The 24,054-nt window shown below is 37.4% G+C and overlaps 1 protein-coding gene and 1 long non-coding RNA gene across 3 annotated transcripts; both read left to right on the top strand.

The window, feature by feature from the left end:
* The first annotated feature begins 13,688 nt into the window (after positions 1–13,688).
* Positions 13,689–17,572, top strand: LOC145070485 (uncharacterized). 2 transcript variants are annotated; one of them, XR_013689962.1, is made up of 5 exons: positions 13,689–14,318; positions 14,806–14,905; positions 16,143–16,532; positions 16,703–16,985; positions 17,314–17,572. It is a non-coding gene; the product is annotated as an uncharacterized LOC145070485 (long non-coding RNA). The 2 variants fall into 2 exon arrangements; XR_013689963.1 differs by lacking the exon at positions 14,806–14,905 and having other exon boundaries at positions 13,690–14,318.
* Positions 17,573–19,660: 2,088 nt separating this feature from the next.
* LOC145066417 (receptor-like protein EIX2) lies at positions 19,661–23,161 on the top strand. Its single transcript, XM_079013658.1, has one exon. The coding sequence runs from the start codon at positions 19,746–19,748 to the stop codon at positions 22,908–22,910; it is 3,165 nt and encodes a 1,054-aa protein (XP_078869784.1). The 5' UTR covers positions 19,661–19,745; the 3' UTR covers positions 22,911–23,161.
* The last annotated feature ends 893 nt before the right edge of the window (positions 23,162–24,054 follow it).

Here is a 24,054-nt window from a genome sequence, read left to right as displayed (position 1 = left end):
TAGTCGCCCCGATGAAATATTCTTAGACTAGGTCCCTTGTGTTAGTTATTTTAGGGACATAAAGTGAGAATAACGGGAATGGGTAATTGGGTTATTGTTGGTTGGTGAAAATTAAATATGATTATTTATTGTGGGTTGAAAACCCTATATGCTCACCAGGCTCCCAAGCCTGACCCACTCAGTTTTATTTGTATTACAGGAAGTGGCGCAAGGGCATGAGATGGATGAACCATCAAGTTGTTTTGTTTGCAAGTCTGCATATGTTTATATTTGTTATATGACTTGTAATGTATTCGTTTATGCTTATTGGTCTGTATCGGAACATGACACCCCGAGTTTTGATTATAATGAAAATACATTTCTTTTATGAAATGCTTCGACAAACATTGTTTTATCATGTTTTGTTTTTGGGAACAAATTCCGCAACTCTTTCAAATCAAAAGGATTTACTCTGAAATTATTTTAAAAGCATAAATGAAAAACGGTCTTTTCTGGCCGAGATTTTGGGGATGTCACGTATTATTTTTTCACTGTTCATCCACTTTTGTTTTCAAAGATCACGATAAGTCAATTAACTATTTCATTTGATCCAACACATTGATCCCAAACAGTTTGATACTGTTCATATATTGAGTCCATTCGTTTTTTTAGCCCAATATCTCAATTAATCGGTTTAGTCAAAATCGAAGGTACATATGTGAACAATTTGGGGGTCAAATATATTTGGCTTTGTTCATATCTATTCCAATTGCATCCTAGTCGAACTCGATTATGTGACTATCGATTTTAAGTCAAGAGACTAATGAAGCAATTGAGTTTTACATTTCAATTTAGTCTTCATTTGTTTTGATTAAGTTCAGTGTCGAGGTCTTTACATGATATTGAGATTGATGGATTCTAAATGGAAGCATCAATGGTCGCAAGTCGATTTTGATGGGATGTACCTGATGTCGAGTCGACAAAAGATGATTTCTGGTTTGGTGGTTGAATTCGATTTAGTTGGAAGAAGTCGGTTGAAGTCAAAAGAAATTGGTTTGATTTTCGAAGATCGATTTGGTTTGATTTTGTGTAGAGGTCGTAATTGATTGTTGCTGATGTTCTTCATTCAATCTGTATTGTCGATGATTTGGGAATAGAACTCAGATTTGGAATTGAAGATAATCGATGTGTTGGAATCGATAACCGAGTATTGTGTTGTGTTTGAAGTTGATGTATCAAAAATCGACTGTTGTTGGTTATTGATTCGATTTTGATTATTTGATTTTGAACTCAAAGTGTGATCGATGGTTTTGAAAAGAAAAAACTGGAGTTTATAATCGATAGCTGACTAATAGTTGATTTCGAATTTGGTGTATTTGGCTGAAAAACGAAGCGTGAATGGATTGATTTCGTTTGTTGATGGTTGAAATCAATTGTTGATGTGAAGAAAAAGCGAAGTCTGGAATGAATTTGGATATCGTTTGAGTTTAGTTTGTTATTGCTGAGAATGTTTGTTCGCATCTTGCTGTAGTGGGTCCGCATATGAAATCAATTGAGTTTGCATCTGGGTCTTCATTGAGTTCGCATATGAGGTTATATTGATTAGGTTTCGCATCTAAGATTTATGATTGAGTTCGCATATGCGAAAGTTCTTCATTTGCATTTGTTGAAATCGATGTGCGAAAGATTATTATGCAAAGCATTTGTAAGGAACGTGCACGACGCGAAGTATTTTACTGTACAACGTGAATTGGGGAAGAAAACAAATAGTTTCGAATTTGGCCCCTTATATTTTCACGAAATGGCAAAATTAGCCCAGTTTCGTAAGTTTGAAGAAAATGCAGAAATTTTCAAAATGAGTACCTGTAGTTTTTGATTTTTGGCAACAAATACCCAACTTTGCATATGGGTAATAAAAGCTGAGAAATTGTAGAATTTTCAGTTCTGGTCCTTGCAGTTTGTGTGAATTTACGCTTTATGCCCGGTTTCGCAAATGGGCTAGAGTTTTGCATATTTGACTGTTTTTGGCGCAACGGGTCCCTGCAAGTTTCAGAAAGTGACAGTTTCTACCCGGTTTTTGAAAAATCTTGCAACTTTCACTCAAAATGTCAAAAAATTTCATAAATTGGAAATTTTTTGTGGCTTTTTCGTGATTTTTTTTTCCGTGCAAGATTTTTGGTAACTCATTTTTGGTACACATCAAGGGGGAGTATTATGAAGACTATTCCTCGGGCGCTTCTCATCCTTAGTGGGTTTCATAATCATTTTTTGATATAAAAAGGGGGAGAATGATGGGTATTCGAAGCTTTTCGGGTTTGTTGAATATTCGTTTGTGGATTTGAAGACCGGTGTTACTTCAAGGGGGAGTTTGGTCTTGATCGCGCTAGCTCGTTGGAGATTAAAGTCGGACATCTAATCCTAACTTTGAGGGGGAGAATGTTAGGGTGCAATGTCATGCTTGGATGTAGTGTTTTAGGCTTTCCTCTTTGTATGTGTAAATGGGTTGAGTCTTTCCTATAAATAGGAAGTGAGTGACTCCCATTATGTAAGTGGATGTTTTAGGCTTTCCTCTTTGTATGTGTAAATGGGTACGTTTCTCCTCGATAACTCATATGCTTGCATACTTTTCGACAGTGGAGCAGAGAAAAGTTTCGTAAGTCACAAATTTGCACACTTGCTTAAACAAAAACCATGTGCATTAGATAATTCATTCACGGTAGAAATGGCTAACGGGAAAACGGAGAGTACTAACTGCATATACGTAGGTTGTACTTTAACTTTAGATGCCCATACTTTCAAGATAGACCTCATGTCGGTCCCAATTAAATGTTTCGACGTTATCATCGGCATGGATTAATTGAGTTTTCTTCGCGCCGACATCATGTGCTTTGAAAAAGCAGTCCGTCTTAACCTTCCTAACAACGAAACCTTAGTTATCTATGGCGACAAACCTAGTACGAGTCTTCGCATCATTTCGTGCATTCAAGCCCAGAAGTGCTTGCAAAAGGAATATCATGCATTCCTCGCACACGTCGTCGATACGAGTCAAGAAATGAAAGACATTTAGAACATCCCAGAAGTACGCGACTTTCCCGACATCTTCCCAGAAGAACTTCCCGGTTTACCACCACAACGCCAAGTCGAGTTCAGAATCGACTTAGTGCCAGGAGCTACTCCCATAGCCAAATATCCTTATCGTCTGGCACCGGCCGGGATGCAAGAACTTTCCAGTCATCTTAATGAACTTCTCAAGAAGGGATTCATTAGACCAAGCTTCTCACCATGGGGAGCACCGGTCTTGTTCATCAAGAAGAAAGATGGATCGTTTCGCATGTGCATCGACTATAGAAAACTCAACAAGCTTACCATTAAAAATCGTTATCCTTTGGCCCGTATTGACGATTTATTTGATCAACTTCAAGGAGCCAACTACTTCTCGAAGATAGATCTACGATCCGGATATCACCAACTATGAGTGTTAGAGGAGGATGTTCCCAAGACAGCCTTCCGAACTCGTTATGGACACTACGAGTTTGTGGTGATGCCGTTCGGATTAACTAACGCGCCCGCAATATTCATGGATCTGATGAATAGGGTGTGCCATCCTTACTTGGATCAGTTCGTCATTGTTTTCATTGATGACATACTTATCTACTCTCGTAGTAAGAAGGAACATAGTCAACATCTCCGTAGTGTCTTAGAAACATTACGAGCGGAGAAGCTCTATGCGAAGTTCTCCAAGTGCGAATTTTGGATCCGACGAGTCGAATTCTTGGGTCATGTTGTTAGCGAAGAAGGAATACACGTGGACCCTTCCAAAATCAAAGCCATTGAGAACTGGTCAGCACCGAAGACACCTACAGAAATTCGTCAATTTCTAGGTCTCGCTGGCTACTATCGTAGGTTCATTCAGAACTTCTCCCGCATAGCGAAACCTCTTACAACCCTAACCCAGAAAGGCGTGGCCTTTGACTGGGAAGAGAAGCAGGAAAGAGCGTTCCAAACACTCAAACAAGCCTTGTGCACCGCACCAATACTATCCCTCCCCGAAGGGATAGAAGACTTCGTTGTCTATTGCGATGCATCCAATCAAGGACTCGGATGTGTTCTGATGCAGCGAGTTAAAGTCATAGCCTATGCCTCGAGACAACTGAAGACACATGAGGTTAACTACACCACCCATGATCTTGAACTAGGAGCAGTTGTGTTTTCTCTGAAGATCTGGAGACACTACCTGTATGGTACAAAAGCACGATCTTTACAGACCACAAAAGTCTACAACACATTTTCGACCAGAAGGAGCTCAACATGAGACAACGACGGTGGGTCGAGCTACTTAGTGATTACGAGTGCGAAATTCGCTATCATCCGGGTAAAGCCAATGTAGTAGCCGACGCCCTAAGTCGGAAAGAATATGCTGGTCGTAGAGTCAAATCTTTGACTCTAACTATCCATTCACACCTGTCCACGCAAATTAAGGAGGCTCAGCTCGACGCTTTGAAACCTGAAAACATGGCAGGTGAATCCCTTAGAGGGATGAATAAGAACTTGGAAGTCAAGGGTGGCAAAGCCTTATATCTCATGGATCAGATCTGGACACCGAAACACGGTGGCTTCAGAGACTTGGTCATGACCGAAGCTCACAACACTCGTTATTCCGTCCACCCGAGTTCAGATAAGATGTATCTGGATCTTAAAAAGTTATACTGGTGGGATAACATGAAAGCAGATATTGCTACCTTCGTGAGTAAATGCCTTACTTGCTCAAAGGTCAAGGTCGAATACCAGAAACCCTCCGGTCTTCTACAGCAACCGGAGATACCAGAATGGAAGTGGGAGCGGATCACTATGGACTTCATAACCAAGTTTCCCAAGACGACGGGTGGACTTGATTCCATATGGGTCATCGTTGATAGACTGACCAAGCCTGCACACTTCTTGCCAATCAAAGAAACAAACAAGATGGAGAAACTTACATGAACTTACATTAGGGAGATTGTAAGACTGCACGGTGTTCCCTTATCTATTATCTCGCACAGAGATAGTAGATTCACTTCAGGGTTCTGGCAGTCGTTACAAAGTTCCCTAGGAACTAGGCTGGACATGAGTACAGCCTACCATCCACAGATCCTGTGTGATTGACTTTGGGAAAGCTTGGGATATCCATTTACCCCTTGTCGAATTTTCCTACAACAACAGCTATCACACGAGCATAAAGGCAGCTCCATTCGAGGCCCTCTATGGCCGAAAGTGCAGATCCCCTCTGTGCTGGGCTGAGGTGGGTGATACCCAGTTAGCAAAGGGAGGAGTTCCCGAAAGCACTCTCACAGGTCCGGAAATCATTCAGTAAACGACAGAGAAGATCGTTCAAATTCGTGAACGATTGAAAGCCTCTAGAGACCGACAGAAAAGCTACGCAGACAAGCAAAGGAAACCGTTGGAATTCCAGGTGGGCGACCGAGTTCTACTAAAGGTCTCACCCTGGAAGGGCTTGATACGCTTCAGAAAGCATGGGAAGCTCAATCCAAGATACATAGGGCCTTTAGAGATTCTTGCGAGAATCGGCCCTATAGCTTACAAACTCAATCTACCGCGTGAACTCAGTAACGTACATTCTACCTTCCACGTATCGAACTTGAAAAAGTGTCTGTCCAACGAGACTCTTATTATTCCACTCGACGAGATCGAGATCAACGAGAGCCTCAACTTCGTGGAGGAACCAGTAGAGATCATGGACTGAGAGATCGAGCAAACGAAACAAATCCGTATCCCGATAGTGAAGGTTCGTTGGAACGCCAAGCGAGGACCTGAATTCACTTGGGAACGAGAGGATCAGATGAAACGGAAATATCCTCATCTTTTTCCTTAGTTATCTGTAAAATACTTTATTTGCTTAAATTCTAATTTCGAGACGAAATTCCTTCTAACGGGGAGATGATGTGACAACCTGAAATTTCCATTCTATGCGAACATTACCAAGTCAATAGAAGTTATAACAATCATAATAAATTTTCATACTTTTTCGTATAAGTTTGAGTATTTCAGGGTTTACACTTAAGGAGATATCAGGAGAGTGGATGCACTAGGGTTTTGTGTAACTCCGTTATTCCAAAACTCTATTATATTAGAGTTCATTTCGGGAATAAAATATTTTCTGCCAAAAATCCCAGGACTATATATAGAATTCTGAACCATATTCATTCCTTATTTACATTTCCAACTAGAGAAAATCCATTTTCTCACTCACGGATCTTCAGGTTTTCATCCCAAATTGTGATTACCTCTCTCTAGTTGTATTATATAGCTAGTAATGTACTTAATAACATCGATTTCATAACAAAACAACTAGATTCGAGAGTTTACCGCCCAAGAACACCTTGGGGAGTAAACTCTTAAAACAATGCCTAGTCCTTCCCCCATGATATGTAACTACCTTAGACTTGTATGCTAGTGTTTATAAGACTAGAAATCACCCATCCCAAAGAGAGATTACAACCGTAATCTCTCATGGAAATGGTCCTTGGGCCGTGAACATCCATCAAGGGTACCAAAGTGTGCCTAAGGCCTTCATTAGCCTTAGATAAATGTCTAGAACCTATCCTAGATGAGCATGAGACTTGAAAACATAAAAATACCCCTTCCCATATGAGTGTACGGCAGTAAACTCAAAAGGGAATGGCCTTGGGGCCGTAAACTCCTCAAAGGAGTGTCTTAATGCCCTAAACTCTTCCATGGATTAAACCACCAAGTAGAATTGCTTCTAGGGATCATGTAACACTTCAAAACACAAAATGTCATTAAGCTTAGGAGCTTACGGCCGTAAACTCAAGGGTTTACGGCCGTAAACTCCTTGTGTGAGGTTATTGGAGAGCAAACTCATATATAGGGTCCTTTGGAACCCTAAACCCATTAGCCTTGTCCCACAACAACTTAGATGCAATCCTTAGGGCTTATAACACTTATATAAAGTGTTTATCATGTTCTAGGATGTATTAACATTTACAATTAGTAGTTTAAGACTAATTGGGTGCATATATGTGTGATTATATGTTCATTAGGATCATAGTGTGTGTACAAGTCCTCACTTGACACCTAACAACCCTTCACTGTTCAGTACATCCAAACCACCATCTACAGGTGAGTTCATACCCCTTAATCAATGTTTTAAATGATTTTAAATGCTTTAATGGGGGGGGGGGGGATATAGGTAGAAAACAACATGTTATTAAATCAATCATATGTATCTATAACTGTGTTTTCATTCAGCAGATTTCACATACTACAAAATGTGATGCATGAAATGGTTTTATATCTTAAAAATACCTTGATAGCAAAAGTATTACGTTTGAAATGTTTATTAAAATGACATCAAGTCATTGTTAATTATTGTTCAAAACACTTAGATGTCTTACAAAACCATTTTTACCTTCTTGAACAAAACTATATCTATACACTTATGTTCTTTTATATGTATTGATGTTATAGTTTTCATCCTTCATTCAGTTTCCTACACTCTTGTGTAGCAAGGGTGTATAAACCTGTTTGGACAATCAATTACCTTCCAGTTAACTATTATAGGGATAGTTAGGAGATACATAACATTATTCCTATTACAAGGAATTACATCAGAGTCAGTTCATTCATGAGTCTACACTATACATTACATGAGTACCTTGATGGGTTTTGTTCATAAGAACATCCTATGTGCTCATACAAACCCTAAAGCTTGGATCTAGGTTTCTCTATTGTACATGCAAGTTATCTAAGACTATAAACCCTAATTCTAGCATTCAATAATCATATTAACATGAGAATAGGCTTAAGATCATACCTTGATTGTTATGTAGCAATAACAATCTCAATTCCTCCTTGTATTGACTTTAGAAAGCTTAGAGTCACAAATGTCACTCCTCTAATGGTTCACAAACACCAAGAGCAAGAGGATGAAGAGGAGAGAGGATGGAGGCTGCCCAAAAACGTGTGAAACCCTAGAACGATGCTTGTTCACGTTTTTGGGTCATAAGGGGTCTATATATAGTGAGGCTATTAGGGTTATCTAACAAGGAAACCCTAATTTGGATGCTTAAGCCCTAAGCAACCCATGGATTCCTTTCCTTAAGGCCTTGGACGATTTCTCATGGATTTCCCATAGAATTCGTCCACTCCTTAATATAAGGCAATCCATGGACGAAATTGCAATTATTTTATAATTACAATTCTAGTCCCTTAAGTTTAATTAATCTCTTTTAGTCACAAAACTAATTACCAATTAATTCTTGACTAATATAAATTAAACAATATGATTTCTCCTTTAATATATTATCCTTATAATACATTAATAAATCATATTTAATCCTTTCTCTCCATAATTCATCCTATCAAGTTGCTTTAATGAAGGCAACCCAAAAGGACCATGCACCATCGGGTCAAGTACATACCAAAATAGTTATGGACTTAGACACTAATCCAACATACCTTACATGAATACATTACATGAGTACCTTACATGAATACATTACATGAGTACCTTACATGAATACATTACATGAGTACCTTTACGTAGATACATCTTCCTGTATATATTTACATAGATACTTGTACCTCGATTCATTAGGATGATTTATTAGTACCTTCTGAGAAAATTGTCCTGCCTATCCCAGTTCAACGGGATATCAAGACGGAACTAACCATTCCGAATCCTAGCTTATTAGCACCAGTGGTTGATGAACATCTACGGATGCCCACGGTTATTACTTATACTAGGAGTACCTTTACGGGACTAACCATTCCTTGGGCCTACTACTCGCCACAGAGGTTGATGAACATCTACGGATGCCTACGGTTAATACTTATATTAGGAATATGTTTACGGGACTAACCCTTTCTCCAACCTGCTGTAGCTACAGATGACAATTGAACAATCTACGGATGTTCAAAGGTTATACATTTCGCCAATCACGATGTGGTGTTAATCCTAATACAAAAGGATAACAATTACATTAGTACATTTTCCTATTACTTTATTTTGTGATACATTCACATAAATGAGGAGTTAGACTAAGTACTCTTAGTACTAGTAAAAAGAAATGAAAAACTATCATTTTTACTTACAAAACATTCGGGTCTTGGTAGAAGACTACATTTCATACTAGTAGGAAATAAGGGATTTTCTAGGGTTTTTCATTACTTACATCAATTGTTTCATTTAAAGATTTACAGGGCATTCATAACAGTTTTCCAAAACAAGACAATGACACTTAAATACTTATGAATTCACCGACTTTAGGCTGATACTCGCTTTCAAAATAACTTGTATTCTCAGGTCAGCAGTAGATAGGTACGATGGCCAGGTTTTGAGAAGACGGAGCACAGACAAGACTCGTCTTTTATTTTGATTGTATTTTTGGTGTCTTATTACATTGAAAGAACACACATGTATTAAAACTTTACTTTTAATGCAATGGATGATGTTGTTGCTTGTTTACTACTTTACACTGTTGTGATACTATACATGACGTCCTCCACCCGGAACGTTTCCGCCGTTCTTGGTTTTGGGGTGTGACAGATTGATATCATAGCATTGTTTATAGTGAATGTAGTATATCAACCCATAAAAGATATACTCACTATAAATACATTGGGATTAAAACACTCTGTCTAAGAGTTATACTTTTAAATAATAAAATATTTAAGTAAGTATACGTGCCTGCATTCATACTAAAATCAGTGTCACAATGACAAGAACAAAAGTATTACGATTGTTGAATATCAAAAGTAAGCCTAGGGATATATGGTCAGTCTTGGGAATGGCATAGCCTGATCAACTATGCTGGTCCAAGGAGTGATTAACATATGCCCAAGAATGGTTGTGATGTGGCAACAAGTCTAAAAACTTACCAACACAACCATAAAGTAATTCCATAGGAGTATTTAGTCTTACTGTAATTATCTTAGTCAGTTCGTCTATTTTAGCTATTTCTTATATCCCTTTTCTCCCATAGATTTTAATGGCTGGATTTCACCACGACGATCCGTACTTCCCAAACCAAGGCAACGCTGGATGGATAGAGGAAGAACCAGAAGATGATCACCCAATCCCTTTGGATGATCACCATGCTGAGGGTTTTTCTGATAGTTCTGACTCGGAGCCTGAAGTCAACAACCTACCCCCAGCTGCTCAAGACCCAAACCTAAACCCCCCTCCTGCATTTCAAGGACCCACACCTCTGTGGGCCACTAACTTGAATAGATGGAGTCAGGAACATGTCAACCTATTCTCTACAACGGAGACGGAAGTTTCTACAACCTCACTGAGGAGGATCTGCTGACAGGGTCCTACCCATCATGGTTCGTAGAATTTCTAGGAACACGATACTGGGTCAATCAACCATCAATCGAGTTTTGGAGATTGATGCCAACTCTGGCGTTAACACCGTCTGCATTCGCCAACTAGAGTCTGCTCAAGAAAGGACTCTGGCCCATAATGCAGCTCTGCAAAGGGAACTTGCTGAAACTCAAGCTGAAGTTAGGGAACTTCGAGCTCAGCAAGTGAGAGCTGACAGGCGTATGAGGGACATAGAACTTCTACTGTCGGGATCAAGAACTCATGCTAGCAGTTCTCGTCGCCGACAGAATCTCGACGACTCATTTTTTGGATATAACCTAGTTTATGTAAAAACTTTGGTGTAATTTCCTATCTTTGTAAATCTTAGACCTGTTAGGTCTTGATCTAGTCATAGTTTTGTAAAAAATTTTCCTATCTTGGTTGATGTAAGGCCTACTTCTAGGACATTTTTCCCGAACTTGTTACATCTGTAATCCCCGTATTATTGACAGATATCTAATCATATGGAAATTTTTATCCAAAAGCTATCATCTTCATTTAGTCATACTATTCATTATGTTGTTGGACTATGGGGAATTAGTCCATGAGACACATTCATCATTTAGTTATTCTTATCCATGTCGTCATCTTTTAAACGTATAGTTAAAGATGCCGCCACGAAGAAATCCCAGGTGTAACTCAAACAACGAAACACCGATACCACCACCTCCACCAACACCTCAACCTCCACAACCACCTCCTCCCTTCGATGCCACTATGTTCCAAGCAACTTTCACAGCAGCAGTTGCAGCTGCTGTGTTAGCCATCAACACCCCTGCCCCTAGTGGATCGGGAACAGGTGCACCTCCCTCGAACCACGACGAAAGCCATGGACATCCTCGGGAATGCACCTATAAGGACTTCACGAACGTCAAACCCTGCAGCTTCAATGGAACTGGTGGGGTTATGGTGTTAAGGCAATGGATTGAAAAGATGGAATCTGTCTTTGAAATCTGTGCTTGCCAGGAGGGCAACAAGGTCAAGTTTGCAGCTTGTACCTTCTCTGACAGAGCACTAAGATGGTGGAACGGCCATGTTAAATATCTGACTCTAGTGATAGCATATTCCATCAGCTGGGAACACTTGAAGGACATGCTGATGAGGGAGTACTGTCCTCGAGGTGAAGTACAAAAACTCGAGCAGGAACTCTGGGGTCTACAAATGGTTGGGTCCGACATATCAACCTACACAAATAGGTTCTGTGATCTGGCAATCCTATGCGTTGATATGGTTGCTCTCGAGAGCAAGAAGATAGAGAGATATATCTGGGGACTGTCGCCCCAGATCCAGTCAAGTGTGTTGCCTTCCAAGCCTGTCACTTTTGATAGTGCCAAGGAGCTGGCACAATCTCTCATAGATCACAAGAAACCTTAGAACCCAACAATCCCTGCACCAGTACCACAAAAGGTCAACAACAACAAGAAGGGGTGGAACAAGAGGAAAAGAGGGGCTTCGCAAGAATCCTCCTAGAGACAACAACTTGTGGCAATCAATGCTGCCACGGTAACTCCCGTTGTCCCTGCGAACCCCTTACCAGCAAAAACTTATGTTGGAACTCTCCCGACGTACACCAAATGCAGCTTCCACCACCACGAACCTTGCAAGGAGATGTAGTGCTCTAACTGCAACAGGAAGGGGCATACAGTCCGTTTCTGCAAGACTCCAACGACTCAGGCCGCCTAGGTTCCTAACGCCGATATGAGCCAAGCTTGCTATGGTTGTGGCGAAGTGGGCCACCACAAGAGGAACTGCCCTAAAGCGGGGATGGGTGGAGGAGTAGGAAGAGTTATGGCCTTGGGCCACGAGGAAGCGATAGCTGATCCTACGATAGTTACTGGTACGTTTCTCCTCGATAACTCATATGCTTGCATACTTTTCGACAGTGGAGCAGAGAAAAGTTTCATAAGTCACAAATTTTCACACCTGCTTAAATAAAAACCATGTGCATTAGATAATTCATTCACGGTAGAAATGGCTAACGGGAAAATGGAGAGTACTAACTGCATATACGTAGGTTGTACTTGAACTTTAGATGGCCATACTTTAACTTTTGAGCATTCTCTTTATTAAAAGTATATCCTTAAGTCTGATTATAGATGGATCAACATATTTTAATTGTCTATTGTGTTAGGTGTGAACATTGTTAAAAGCTAGCTCTGGATTGTGAAGGGCTTGATGCTAGCTTCAAGAAGGCAAACCTTCATTTGAATTAGAAAGAAAGGTAATTCCTTCTATAATTTGCAAGAAATATATATATATATATATGTGTATATATATATATATATATATATATATATATATATATATATATATATATATATATAGTTAGGTTTAATTGTTTTTAGCCACTATTGTGTGCCTAAATGCACCAATGAGAATTCAAGAAATAATAAATAATTAACTAAATCATTAAAGGGTATTTTGGACCTTTTGTACTTTTATTTAAGGAAATTATTTAATTGAAATCATTCAATTAAGGAAATAAACTAATCATTCAGTTAAGGAATTAAACTAAATATATTTGACCTAGTTATGTTTGTGGCTGAACACTTCATCATCGGCATCAACACCATCACCATCAACCTAGTTATATCGACGAGGCCAAAGGGAAAAGGTTGTGAAGAAATTGAGGTCTTCGTCTTCAGTTGATTGGGGAAGAAACCAAATTAAAGATGCAAACCGAGGTGGGGTATCGGAGTTGGCGAAGCAGCTCCACCGAGGGAGGGATAACCGGCAGGAAGGGTAGCGTCGGCGATCTCTTTTCTTTTCTGGTTCGATCGATATCCACTCACGAAGGGGGAGAAAGGACTTATGTGACATCCTGGAATTTAGGGCTGAATCTGTAAATGGTCAGTTCACCGCGAACCTTTTGTATCTTGACCGATGAAAATTTAATGTATATTTTAGTAAAAATATTTGTAAAAATCAGAAAAATTAGACGTTTCAGACAATTAGACGCAAAACTTTAAACGCGTATTCCCGAAGTTTACAACTCGAATAGTCAACCCGTACGAACTTTTTGAAATCCTTGAACTAAAAGTTATTATTCGCCAAGTACTCTTTCAATTGATGATAGAAAATAATCATTATAATAATAGAAAATAATAATCAAAATGATCTTAACAGGAATAATTAAAAAAAGAGAATAAAATAAAAGTGATTTTAGGATTTTCATTTAAATAAATTTATTTATTAGATAAAATTATATATCTTCAATAAATATATGTCTAGGGGGAGTTTTGTTATTTTCTGAAACTATTTTAGTAAGGGTATATGAGAGTAGGGTAGTTCTCATTAAGTGTCAAATAGCAGGGACCATTTGTGCCAAAATCAAGAAATTGTGTCTTCTTCCTCCTACAGACGCTGAACCTCTCTGATTCCCTTTCTCCATTTAGATGCCTGTGCAATCGAATCTTAGGAAATCAAGTTGTCTTAACCCCTCAAACGTTAACCCTTTGAACAATTGATCAGTAATTTTCCATCCCTTTCACTGAAATCTCGAATCTGAAGCTATAAGGAGAGGATTTGTGGTTTAAGTTCCACAAAAATCCCACCACCATTGACACCGTTACTCCACCACCGAATCACCACTGAACCACCATGAATCACCACCCAACAGTCGACCATCTTGACCTCCTACCACCTCTTCTGCCGTGACCCACCACCATCCAACATCTCTTGACCTCTAATCTATTTCCCCTTCCTTCTTCTTCGTTTTCTTTTCTGAATTAAGAGCACCACCACTGAAGGTGTAGGTTTTCCGAATAGAAGGCCACCGCAGCCGCTGATTTCAGCCACCATCGGGCCCCTCTCCTTCCCATTCGTCTTCTCCACTGATTTCAACCAGAAACAAAGTAATCGGAGACGTTGGAACGAGCTCCGACCACCACAACAGATCACCGCCGCCGCCTTGCTGCTTATCACCTCCGTCGCCGCTGTTGCTTCTCCACCGCAGGTAACCTTGTCGCCTCCTTTTTCGTCTTCCGTCATTGTAACCAAACACGACCGGAGACCCAATCGTGGGTCTCGATTTCCCTCCAATCGATCGCCTGTAACATATACATCCCTATTATAACTTGTATATCCCGATTTCAAAGCGGATCGGTGACTGTTCAAACTACATTAAATTGTAGATGATTTAAACCTCATAGTTCCGAATTATACGACTTTGGCCCCTCCCAGGGATTCAGTTTTTCACATCAAGTCAAACTGACATTAAAATGTCCAAAAATGGCCCCTCCACCCGAAAAACCCAGCAAACCAAGTCCTGGAACCTTAAAGTAGGTTAAAATGTGCATATTAGACCCCTGGTTTGAGAACTGTTTGCAAGATCAGCTCACGGAGTATGATTTTGGCAAATCAACCCCTAAACTTTATGTATTTTAATAAATACCACCCTATACCTAATAATTAATACCAAAACTACCTCTTTGGTTTATTAGGTAATTTAAGTAGAACCGGTGATTCGTTTTAAGAGCACGGAACGTCACAAAACGAATTTCACGACAAGTTTCACCCTCAAGACTTGTTCACGCTTCAAGGGTGAGTGTTACGGCCCCTTTTTATGTTTTGTTATTTTGGGAGGGGGGGGGGGGGGGGGGAATACATGTGAAATATATATAAATATATTTCCAGGTTATGAAATGTGTTTATAAACATGCTAAATATATGTATAGGTTATGGAATACGCATATAAAAAAAATATATCTAGTTTTAATACTTATTATTGTCAAAATAATGTATTATAAACTGATTTCTTTACAATATACACGTGTTTAAAATATTTAGTCATGTGCATAATTTATTTTGCTTACATCGAGCATGTACAAAACATATTTATTAATTATATATGTACAAATTATAACAATTATATCTTGGAAATCATTCATCCATGTGAATAAACATTTTATCTATTTAAGCGAGTGACATACATTTTTACGGATTTATCGAACTTATTCAGCTTTTATAGTGAAACTTTACCGTATAACCTAGTTAATGGCTTCTATAGTGGGACAATATTCATTACCTAAGTTTAACCACTTAGTATTCCCATTTAACTATAACCGCTAATCCTCAGAGCGAGATACGTATGTATAGATCTATACGGGTTGACACCCTCACCTGCGGTTGCTAGCTACAACCTCGATTGATCAATCGAAGCGGGTGGATATTTATCTTTGGTATAACTATGACGTCTAATGAAGCGTTATGCAGGGATTATAACTGGTCACATAGCTCGGTTATAGGACTCACTATAGGCATTAACCAGACTCTTTAACTAGAAACCACGGATCCAATTTCCCTGTTTATCAAGCATTTTAAGTATGGACTTACTTATGGTTTAACTCTTTATCAAGCATTTTAAGTATGGATTTACTTATGGTTTAACTCTTTATCAAGCATTTTAAGTATGGATTTACTTATGGTTTAACTATTTATCAAGCATTTTAAGTATGAATTTACTTATGGTTTAACTCTTTACCAAGCCTTTCAAGTATGGATTTACCTATGGTTTATCTATTTATCAAGCATTTAAAGTATGGGTTTACCTATGGTTTATCACTTTATCAAACATTTTAAGTATGGATTTACTTATGATTCATCTCTTTAACAAATATTTCAAGTATAGATATATTTGTGATTCAACTCTTTATCAAATATGGATTTAACCACAAAAGAAATACTTTCTAGACTTATAAAATATCATTACTGCGCTTAGCAGAAAACCTATAACTCTCACCAACCTTTGTGTTGACCCTCAAATCACATGTATTCTCAGGATATCGGTGAACCAGCCTTTAACAGAAGATTTGTTCATGGATTTTCGGGCAGTCTAGTCTCATTTAGTTTTTGTTATGTCGGCCTACTTGTTATCGCGGATTTATGAACCTATTAATATATGTATGAACCTTGTATTCGAACTTTACACTTGAATGTAACCGCTATGTTGTTATTGTTGTAACTTGTGATGTATATTCAATTTGCTTGGGATCCGTGAACTAAGTCGCACAGCCCGACGTATTCCGCCGCCTCAGCCGGGGGTGTGACAACTTCGGTCCTCTGTCTTTGTCTGCTCGAGAAGAGGAACTTGGTGGGAAGCAGTCACAAGGGTGGTTTTGTGGTGCTCGTAGATCGCTGCTTCTTCTTCTCCGGTGAACTGTGCCAACAGGTAAAAGAAAATTCTTTTTCTTCTTTTTGTTTTTGTTTGATTGCTTGATAGAAATCAAAGGAAAGAATTTGTGTTTGGGTTTTCCTGGAAAAATTGATGATAATGAAAGGGATATGGGTTTGATTGTTTGAACATAACTCATGGTTTGTTTGGGTTTTGGTATTTGACAGGGGAATTCATGGGTGTTTGTTTCTTGTGTTCTTGACTGGGAAGGAATGCAGGTGTGTGTTGACGATTCAACCGGCGTTTGTTTTTGTTGTTGATGGTAGTTCAATTGAGGATGAACTTCAAGCACTTAAGAATGAGTTGCTGTTGATTGTTGCACAGTTGCCGGAAAATGCCATGGTGGGGCTGATTGTTTTTTATTCAATGGTGAGGGTGTATGATCTTGGGTTTACTGAGTGTTTACGGGTGGTTGTCTTACATGGTGAACGCAAGCCTTCTTCTAGCCAGGTATTCCAAATTCGTTTCTTTTCTGTTCATTTTCATCTTCTTCTTTACCTTGTTGTGAATTATGAATACATAATCTAGTGTTTACTAGGGATGAATGCATATGCGTGTTGATGATTCAATCACAGCTATTGAATTCTGTATTCAATCATAACTCTTCAATTATGTAATGTATTCTATTAGAATTTATTTTATATAGATGTATTCTGTTAGAATATTTGAGAATAATTGTCAACAAGTACATTCTGTCAGAATTTATAGTTTTTATTCTCTTAGAATGCATTGAATTTTTTAATTTTTAAACTTGATTATGTTTTCTTTGTGGATTTAGGTTTTGAAGAGGCTAACATTGATGTGAAGAAGGAAGAAAACATAGAGAACGAAAGTGTATTATACTAGAATGTGTTATGCTACAATGTATAAAGTGTTGCTAAAAAATAATATTCTATTAGAATAGATTAGTGTTTTTGTTAGATTGTGATGTTTTTTTTTTCTTTTTTCTTTCAGAATGTTGTTATTATTCATTGAATCATAATCATACGATGTAATTATTTGGATATTATTAGTTCAAGAATTGATTTTGTGTATTCTTTTTAAAATGTATTTACTAGTTTATGGTTGACATTCTGTCATTCTGACAGAATATAATCGACGAATATATTTACTAGTTTATGGTTAACATTCTACATAGAATAAAATCAAATTTCTAATTTTGAATTAATTTAAAATATTCAGATTTTTAAAAATAAAGGAATTAATTATCCCTAAAAATCCGAAAATTTCATTTTTTAATATAGGTTAATTGACTAAAATGCCCTTATGGTGAAATTTGTGTGATTATATGGTATATGTTATCTTATTCTACTATCATAGACCCTCAGATCATTACCTTTCATTGTATTCCATCCGCTGGTCCAAATCTGTGCATTCTAACACACAATAGTTACTAGAAACAAAATAACCTAACCATATATATATATATATATATATATATATATATATATATATATATATATATATATATATATATATATATATATATATATATATTAAATCTGCTCAATTATTCGGCTTTGATAAATTCTTCATTCTGTTTTATATTTGCATTGATTGTTGGTCATGCACAAATTTAGCTATTTGAAGCATGCTCATTTTGTAAGTTGTTTACAACTATACGTGTTAAATACTTAAATGCTATAAATAGCAACATGTTTTCATTAATTTACATGTGGTGTGGGGACTAAAGGAATATAAATTAGTGGATATTATTCTTCCACTGACTTCCAAGTCTTCCAAAGTAGCTCTCTATTTATTGTTTTATTAATGCATTTTTATCTTGTTCAACCATTTTGTTTAAACCAATCAAACACATTAATATGCTGTCTTGATCACTTTGCTATCAGCTAGGCTGTTTAGCTTATATATACAGACATTCATTTGAAATTAAATCAATAAATAACAAAATTGACATTTAAATAAAATCGATGCTAAATTGGATAGAGAGATAGCACCAGCTAAGTTGAACACGTATAGATTCATCATTTCAAAGCTTCTTTTAATTTGAGTTTATTGATAATCATGAAAGTTTATTATAAAACATATTATTAAATGTGATAATTTTGTTTCTATCATTTCTATTCATCGAATTTTTATTTCCATTTAAACAAGAAAAAATAAATCACTGTTTGTGTCCTTATATTTCATATTGGTCCAGTAGTTGGTTTTTTAAAAATTTCTATATACAAATGTAAATAGATATTTATCTTATTTTAGTTAGTAAACATTTGAAGGGAACTTATCACACAATTATTTTTATTTACAAAAGTAAAATGTTGGATTTTTGGTAGGAGGGTTCACAAGGTTTATTGCATTTAAATAAGTTTTGGGCAAATAATTGAAGGGAACTTATTACAAAGATATTTACAAAAGTAAAATATTAGTTTTTTTTTTTTTTTTTTTTTTTTTTTTTTTTTTTTATTAATAAAACAGCTCACAAGGTTTAATGAATTTAAATAAAATTTGGATAGCTTTTACCCCATGTTGAGCTATTTGATCCATTAGAAATAAAGAATGGCCCAAAAGAATCCAATTACTCATAAGTGGGTTGGAATTCTCACCTCTAAAACAGACTCTCTATAATTGCATGAAGAAGTATCTTAGATGACCAAATGAGGATTAGTTTTGTAAAATCTATTCAATTATATTTTGTTAAAGACATTGCTGTGGCAGACCAAATCAATACACATATAAATGAAAATGCATTGCTATTTCTTGCATTTATCCCTTATTATATTTGTGTTGGCTAAATAAAAAGCTCTTCTATATTCATCATCTCTTCAGTTGTGTTTTTTACTTTGTTTTTTTCTTGACTCACCCCTTTAATAGTCATGAGTTTAAGTTTTTCTATAGGCCAATTTTAGTGCATAAATTATCTTTGATTTTTCGAAAATGCAAGTACTTGTTTGTCGAATATTGTGTTTTATTAAGTTCATACTTTTAAAAAGGTTGTGGACTTGTGGTAATATACATTTGCGTATGCAATGCCAATGGGTAATACAGTTAGCCATCAAGCACTTATGTTGATCAAGAAAAAAGAAAATAGCCTAGGACCACAAGAACACAAGTCTGTCATTGACTTCCATGTCTTTCATGGCTTTATAAATTAACTAGTTTTTTCATTATAAACAACACATCACTTCATCTTAACATTCCATCTTTCTACTTCAGTTTTATTTCCAATCTCTACACTGATTCAGGTTGATAATGGGGAATCTGAGGGGTTTGGGGCTCCATCTCATTTTTATATGTGCTTTTCTGTTTGCAGGAGCCACATATACTACTTGTTTGGGTGATGGAAATGCCAGTGTGATTTGCTCTGAGAAAGAGAGACTTGCTCTTCTCAAGTTCAAAGAAAGTGTTGAAGATCCTTGTGGAATGTTGTCATCATGGGTTGGCCATGACTGCTGCCTGTGGAAAGGAATCCATTGTGATGGTGTCACTGGAAAGGTAGAAAGCCTTCAACTCAGAGAATCTCCGGGATCTGAAGAGGGTTATGCTGAAGCCTGCTACTTAGGTGGTAATGAGGTAGACTCTTCTTTGTCAGAGTTGAGGCATCTAAAACACTTGGACTTGAGTGGGACTGATTTCCAAGGAAGCCGGATCCCGGAGTTCATTGGGTCCTTGAAACAGCTGAGCTACCTCAATCTCTCTTATGCTGGTTTTCAAGGTATTATTCCTCCTCACATTGGAAATATTTCTAATTTAAAGGTTCTTGATCTGAGTTCAGTACAACTTCTTGGGGCACAAAACATGGACATGCTGTTTTACAGTCTTCCTTCGTTAAAAGAGTTAAGTTTGTCGTATTGTGGACTTTCCAATGGTGATCTTGGTCCTTTTCTTAATTCAAGTAGAATACTTCCCAACATCAGACACCTTGATCTTGGTGGCAATTCTTTTGAAGGTCCACTCCCTGGCTTTTTCAAAAACATGTCATCCCTAACATTTCTGGATCTTTCAATGTTTGATCTTAGTTTGGGATCAAACTTTGCAAAATTGCTATACATGATCCCTTCTTTATCAGAGCTGCATTTGTCAGGTTGTGGACTCGATAAGACGCATCTATCTTCCTCTCGTCTTAATATCAGCACATTTTCTAACATCCAACACCTGGGTCTTAGTCAAAATTCAATAGAAGGTGTATTTCCATCTGTTTTCACAAATATGAGTTCCCTAAGAGTCCTTGATCTCTCTTGGAACATGCTAAATTCATCGGTTCCTATTATGCCTAACCTTATAGATCTTGATCTTTCTGGTAACAATTATAAGCAGATTGAGGATGTTGGAATCTGGAGGCAATGCCACCTGAAACGATTGCATGCATCAAACAATCATTTTGAAATAGAAATGATAGAATCACAGAATAACATATCGCAGTGTTCCCAGTATGCTTTGGAATGGTTGGTTTTAAGTGAATGTTCAAATGGTACAGTTCCAGAAGCAATTGGAAGACTTGCCAATTTAAGAGTGATCTTTCTACAGAACAGCAGATTGACAGGCCGAATCCCAGAATCTCTTGGAAGATTAAGATATTTACAATCGTTAGATCTTTCCGATAACCAGCTAACCGGTCCCATTCCTACATTCCTGGGGAAGCTTTCCAAACTTGATCTTTCTTTTAATCAATTGAAAGGTTCAATTCCAGAATCCTTGGGAAATGTAGCAGCTTTAAAACATTTGGATCTAAGTTCCAATCGATTAACGGGCCCCATCCCAGCATCTCTAGGAAGACTTGTTTCATTACAATCACTGTCATTGGGTTCAAATTTGTTGAATGGGACTATTCCGGTTCAAACCGGGCAACTTGCCAAACTCCTTTCTCTAGATTTCTCTAATAATTCTTTAGAAGGAGTAGTTTCAGAAGCCCATTTTGCTAACCTTTCAATGTTGAAGTACTTTGATACTTCTTCTAACCCCAAGTTGACATTCAATGTTTCACGTGACTGGATACCTCCATTCCAGTTGGTATCTCTTGACCTCCGTTCTTGCAATATTGCAAATGGATTTCCACAGTGGCTACGAAATCAAAGGAATCTTCGTGAATTGGATTTGTCTAAGGCTACAATTTCGGGACAGCTGCCCAGATGGTTGCGGAAGATGCCCATCATTCCTATCTTAGATCTCTCTCACAACAATCTAAGCGGACCTTTGACAAACCTTCCTAATGGGGCAACTCATAATAAGTTTGAATTGTTTCCTTTATTATTTCTGGGGAATAACTTTTTCAATGAGTCGATTCCAAGGTCATTGTGCAGAAGGACAGATCTGATATTTCTTGATCTTTCCAGAAATACATTAACTGGCAAAATTCTTAACTGTCTTGAGAATCTGAAAAGCTTGGAAGTCCTGATACTTAGCTCCAATCAGTTGTCCGATGTCATTCCAAGTTTCGTAGCTCTTAATTCTTTAGTTTGGTTAAAACTGAATGACAACAACTTTATTGGTGAACTTCCTCGGGAACTGGGGAATTTACGATATCTAAATATCTTAGATGTGGGTGAAAATAAATTGTCTGGAACTATACCCGAATGGGTCGGAGAGAACCTTACAAATTTGGCAGTTTTGAGGTTTCACAAAAATAACTTCACTGGAAGAATTCCAAAGTCTTTGTGCAAAGCTTCAAATCTTCAGATCTTGGATGTTGCGCACAACAACTTGAAGGGACCCATCCCTCCTTGTCTAGGAGAGCTCATTGCCATGGTTGATAATAGCGGATCTGGGCTTGTTTTTGACTTTCTTAATGGGAATGTTGATCAGGTCATGAAAGGTGTTTATCTTGAATATACAACAACTTTGAGAATGGTTTTTAACATGGACCTCTCAAGCAATCAACTTGTTGGAGAAATACCAGTCGAGCTAACTGCACTTTCTATGTTGGTGGGTCTCAATTTATCTAATAATCATCTCAAAGGCTATATTCCACACAACATTGGTAGCATGATGAAGTTGGAATCTCTTGATTTATCTGGAAACGAGTTCACTGGGGTGATCCCTCCGAGCATGGCAGATTTGACCTTTTTGAGCCGTTTGAATTTGTCACACAACAACTTGTCCGGACGAATTCCAACAGGAAGGCAGCTGCAGACCCTTACAGATCCATCTATATATGAAGGGAACAAAGATCTCTGTGGACCTCCATTGCCTAACAGTTGCACAATTCCAGGAGAACACCCAACATCAACAACAACAACAACAACCAAGAAAAAGTTAGAAGCAGCTGATGAGAAGACCAAGGTATGGTTGTTTTATGCGGACATAATCTGTGGGTTTGCAACAGGGTTTTGGGGTATTATCGGAGTCTTGTTGTTCAAGAAGCAGTGGAGATGGAACCTTTTCATGTTTGCTCAGAAAATGATGGAAATGATCAAGTAGCTAGTATGGATGTTATTTTGTAATATGAATGTTATTTAAAGGTGTCAATATTTTATAAATCTTACTGGATTTGGTGTTTTTATACCAGATCATATAGTTAGATTAGTTTGATATGGAATGGAATTCGTTTGGAACTAAAAAAAAATCATTATCTGTTGTGTGGTTGAGCTTTTTATGGCTCCGCTCAGAGCACTTGATCCCCTTGTTATGGATGAGGATGCTGTGTTAATCTCACCATTTTCTTTTTCATATGTTTTTTTTTTCCCTTCCGGTTTTTCTACGTGAATGTTTTTTGATCTTTTTCATCTTTGATATCAAAGTGGATTCATCTATATTTCTTAATTTTGTAACATCATTTTTTTGAAACATAACTATTGCAGAGGGATGTAAGATCTGACTTTGGTAACGAATAAATGCCCAGTGAAGGAGACAACCTGAAATGATCATTTGATTTTGAATCCGGTAGGTAAGTCTTAAAGCCGCTCCACATTATCACCATAACCTTTATTGCTAGAACAGAATGAAGGAAACATATCTTTTTAACTAATAATAACTCAATGGTTGTTTTATGTTGTTAGACTTGAATCAAAATAATAGATTTATCATATAGTTACACTACTAGAAACAGAGGCATCCGATGGACCAGACAAACAACTTCTGTGCATGGAGAGAGCTTGCAAAAATCAGAATTTCTGATGGACCAGACAAACAACTGTTGCTAAATTTATGTCATAATCCTTTGATGAATTATCATAAACATAAAGGCATTATTTTCTAGCTACAATGCCTTATTACGATTTTTTTTAAGTACAATGTTATAGAACAAAATAAGTGTAAAATGCCATAACCACGCAAAATTAAAATCATGATTCTAATATGTATATTCTACCTCTAGCTATTGTGCACTAAACTTCTTCTAATAGATGCTAGCTTTGTGTTAGATAAAGGCACACAAAAAGGCACTCATTTCCTCATCCATATGTCAAAATTGTCCCATATGTGCCTTATTGGGCCTAATTAGCTTATTCACATCATCTAGATAAATGCACACAAATGAGGAAAATGAAAACAGAGAAGTAATCCATAAAAATGCAAAGACAAACCATAAATTGAAGAGTGTGTGCAGTTGAATTTGGAGAACTAG

Source organism: Lactuca serriola, chromosome 8, assembly GCF_051521515.1.
Source record: "Lactuca serriola cultivar US96UC23 chromosome 8, Lser_US96UC23_V15, whole genome shotgun sequence".
Lineage (NCBI taxonomy): Eukaryota > Viridiplantae > Streptophyta > Magnoliopsida > Asterales > Asteraceae > Lactuca > Lactuca serriola.
The sequence above is the reverse complement of the archived record's forward strand: the minus strand, read 5'-3'. Positions and strand labels throughout refer to the sequence as shown.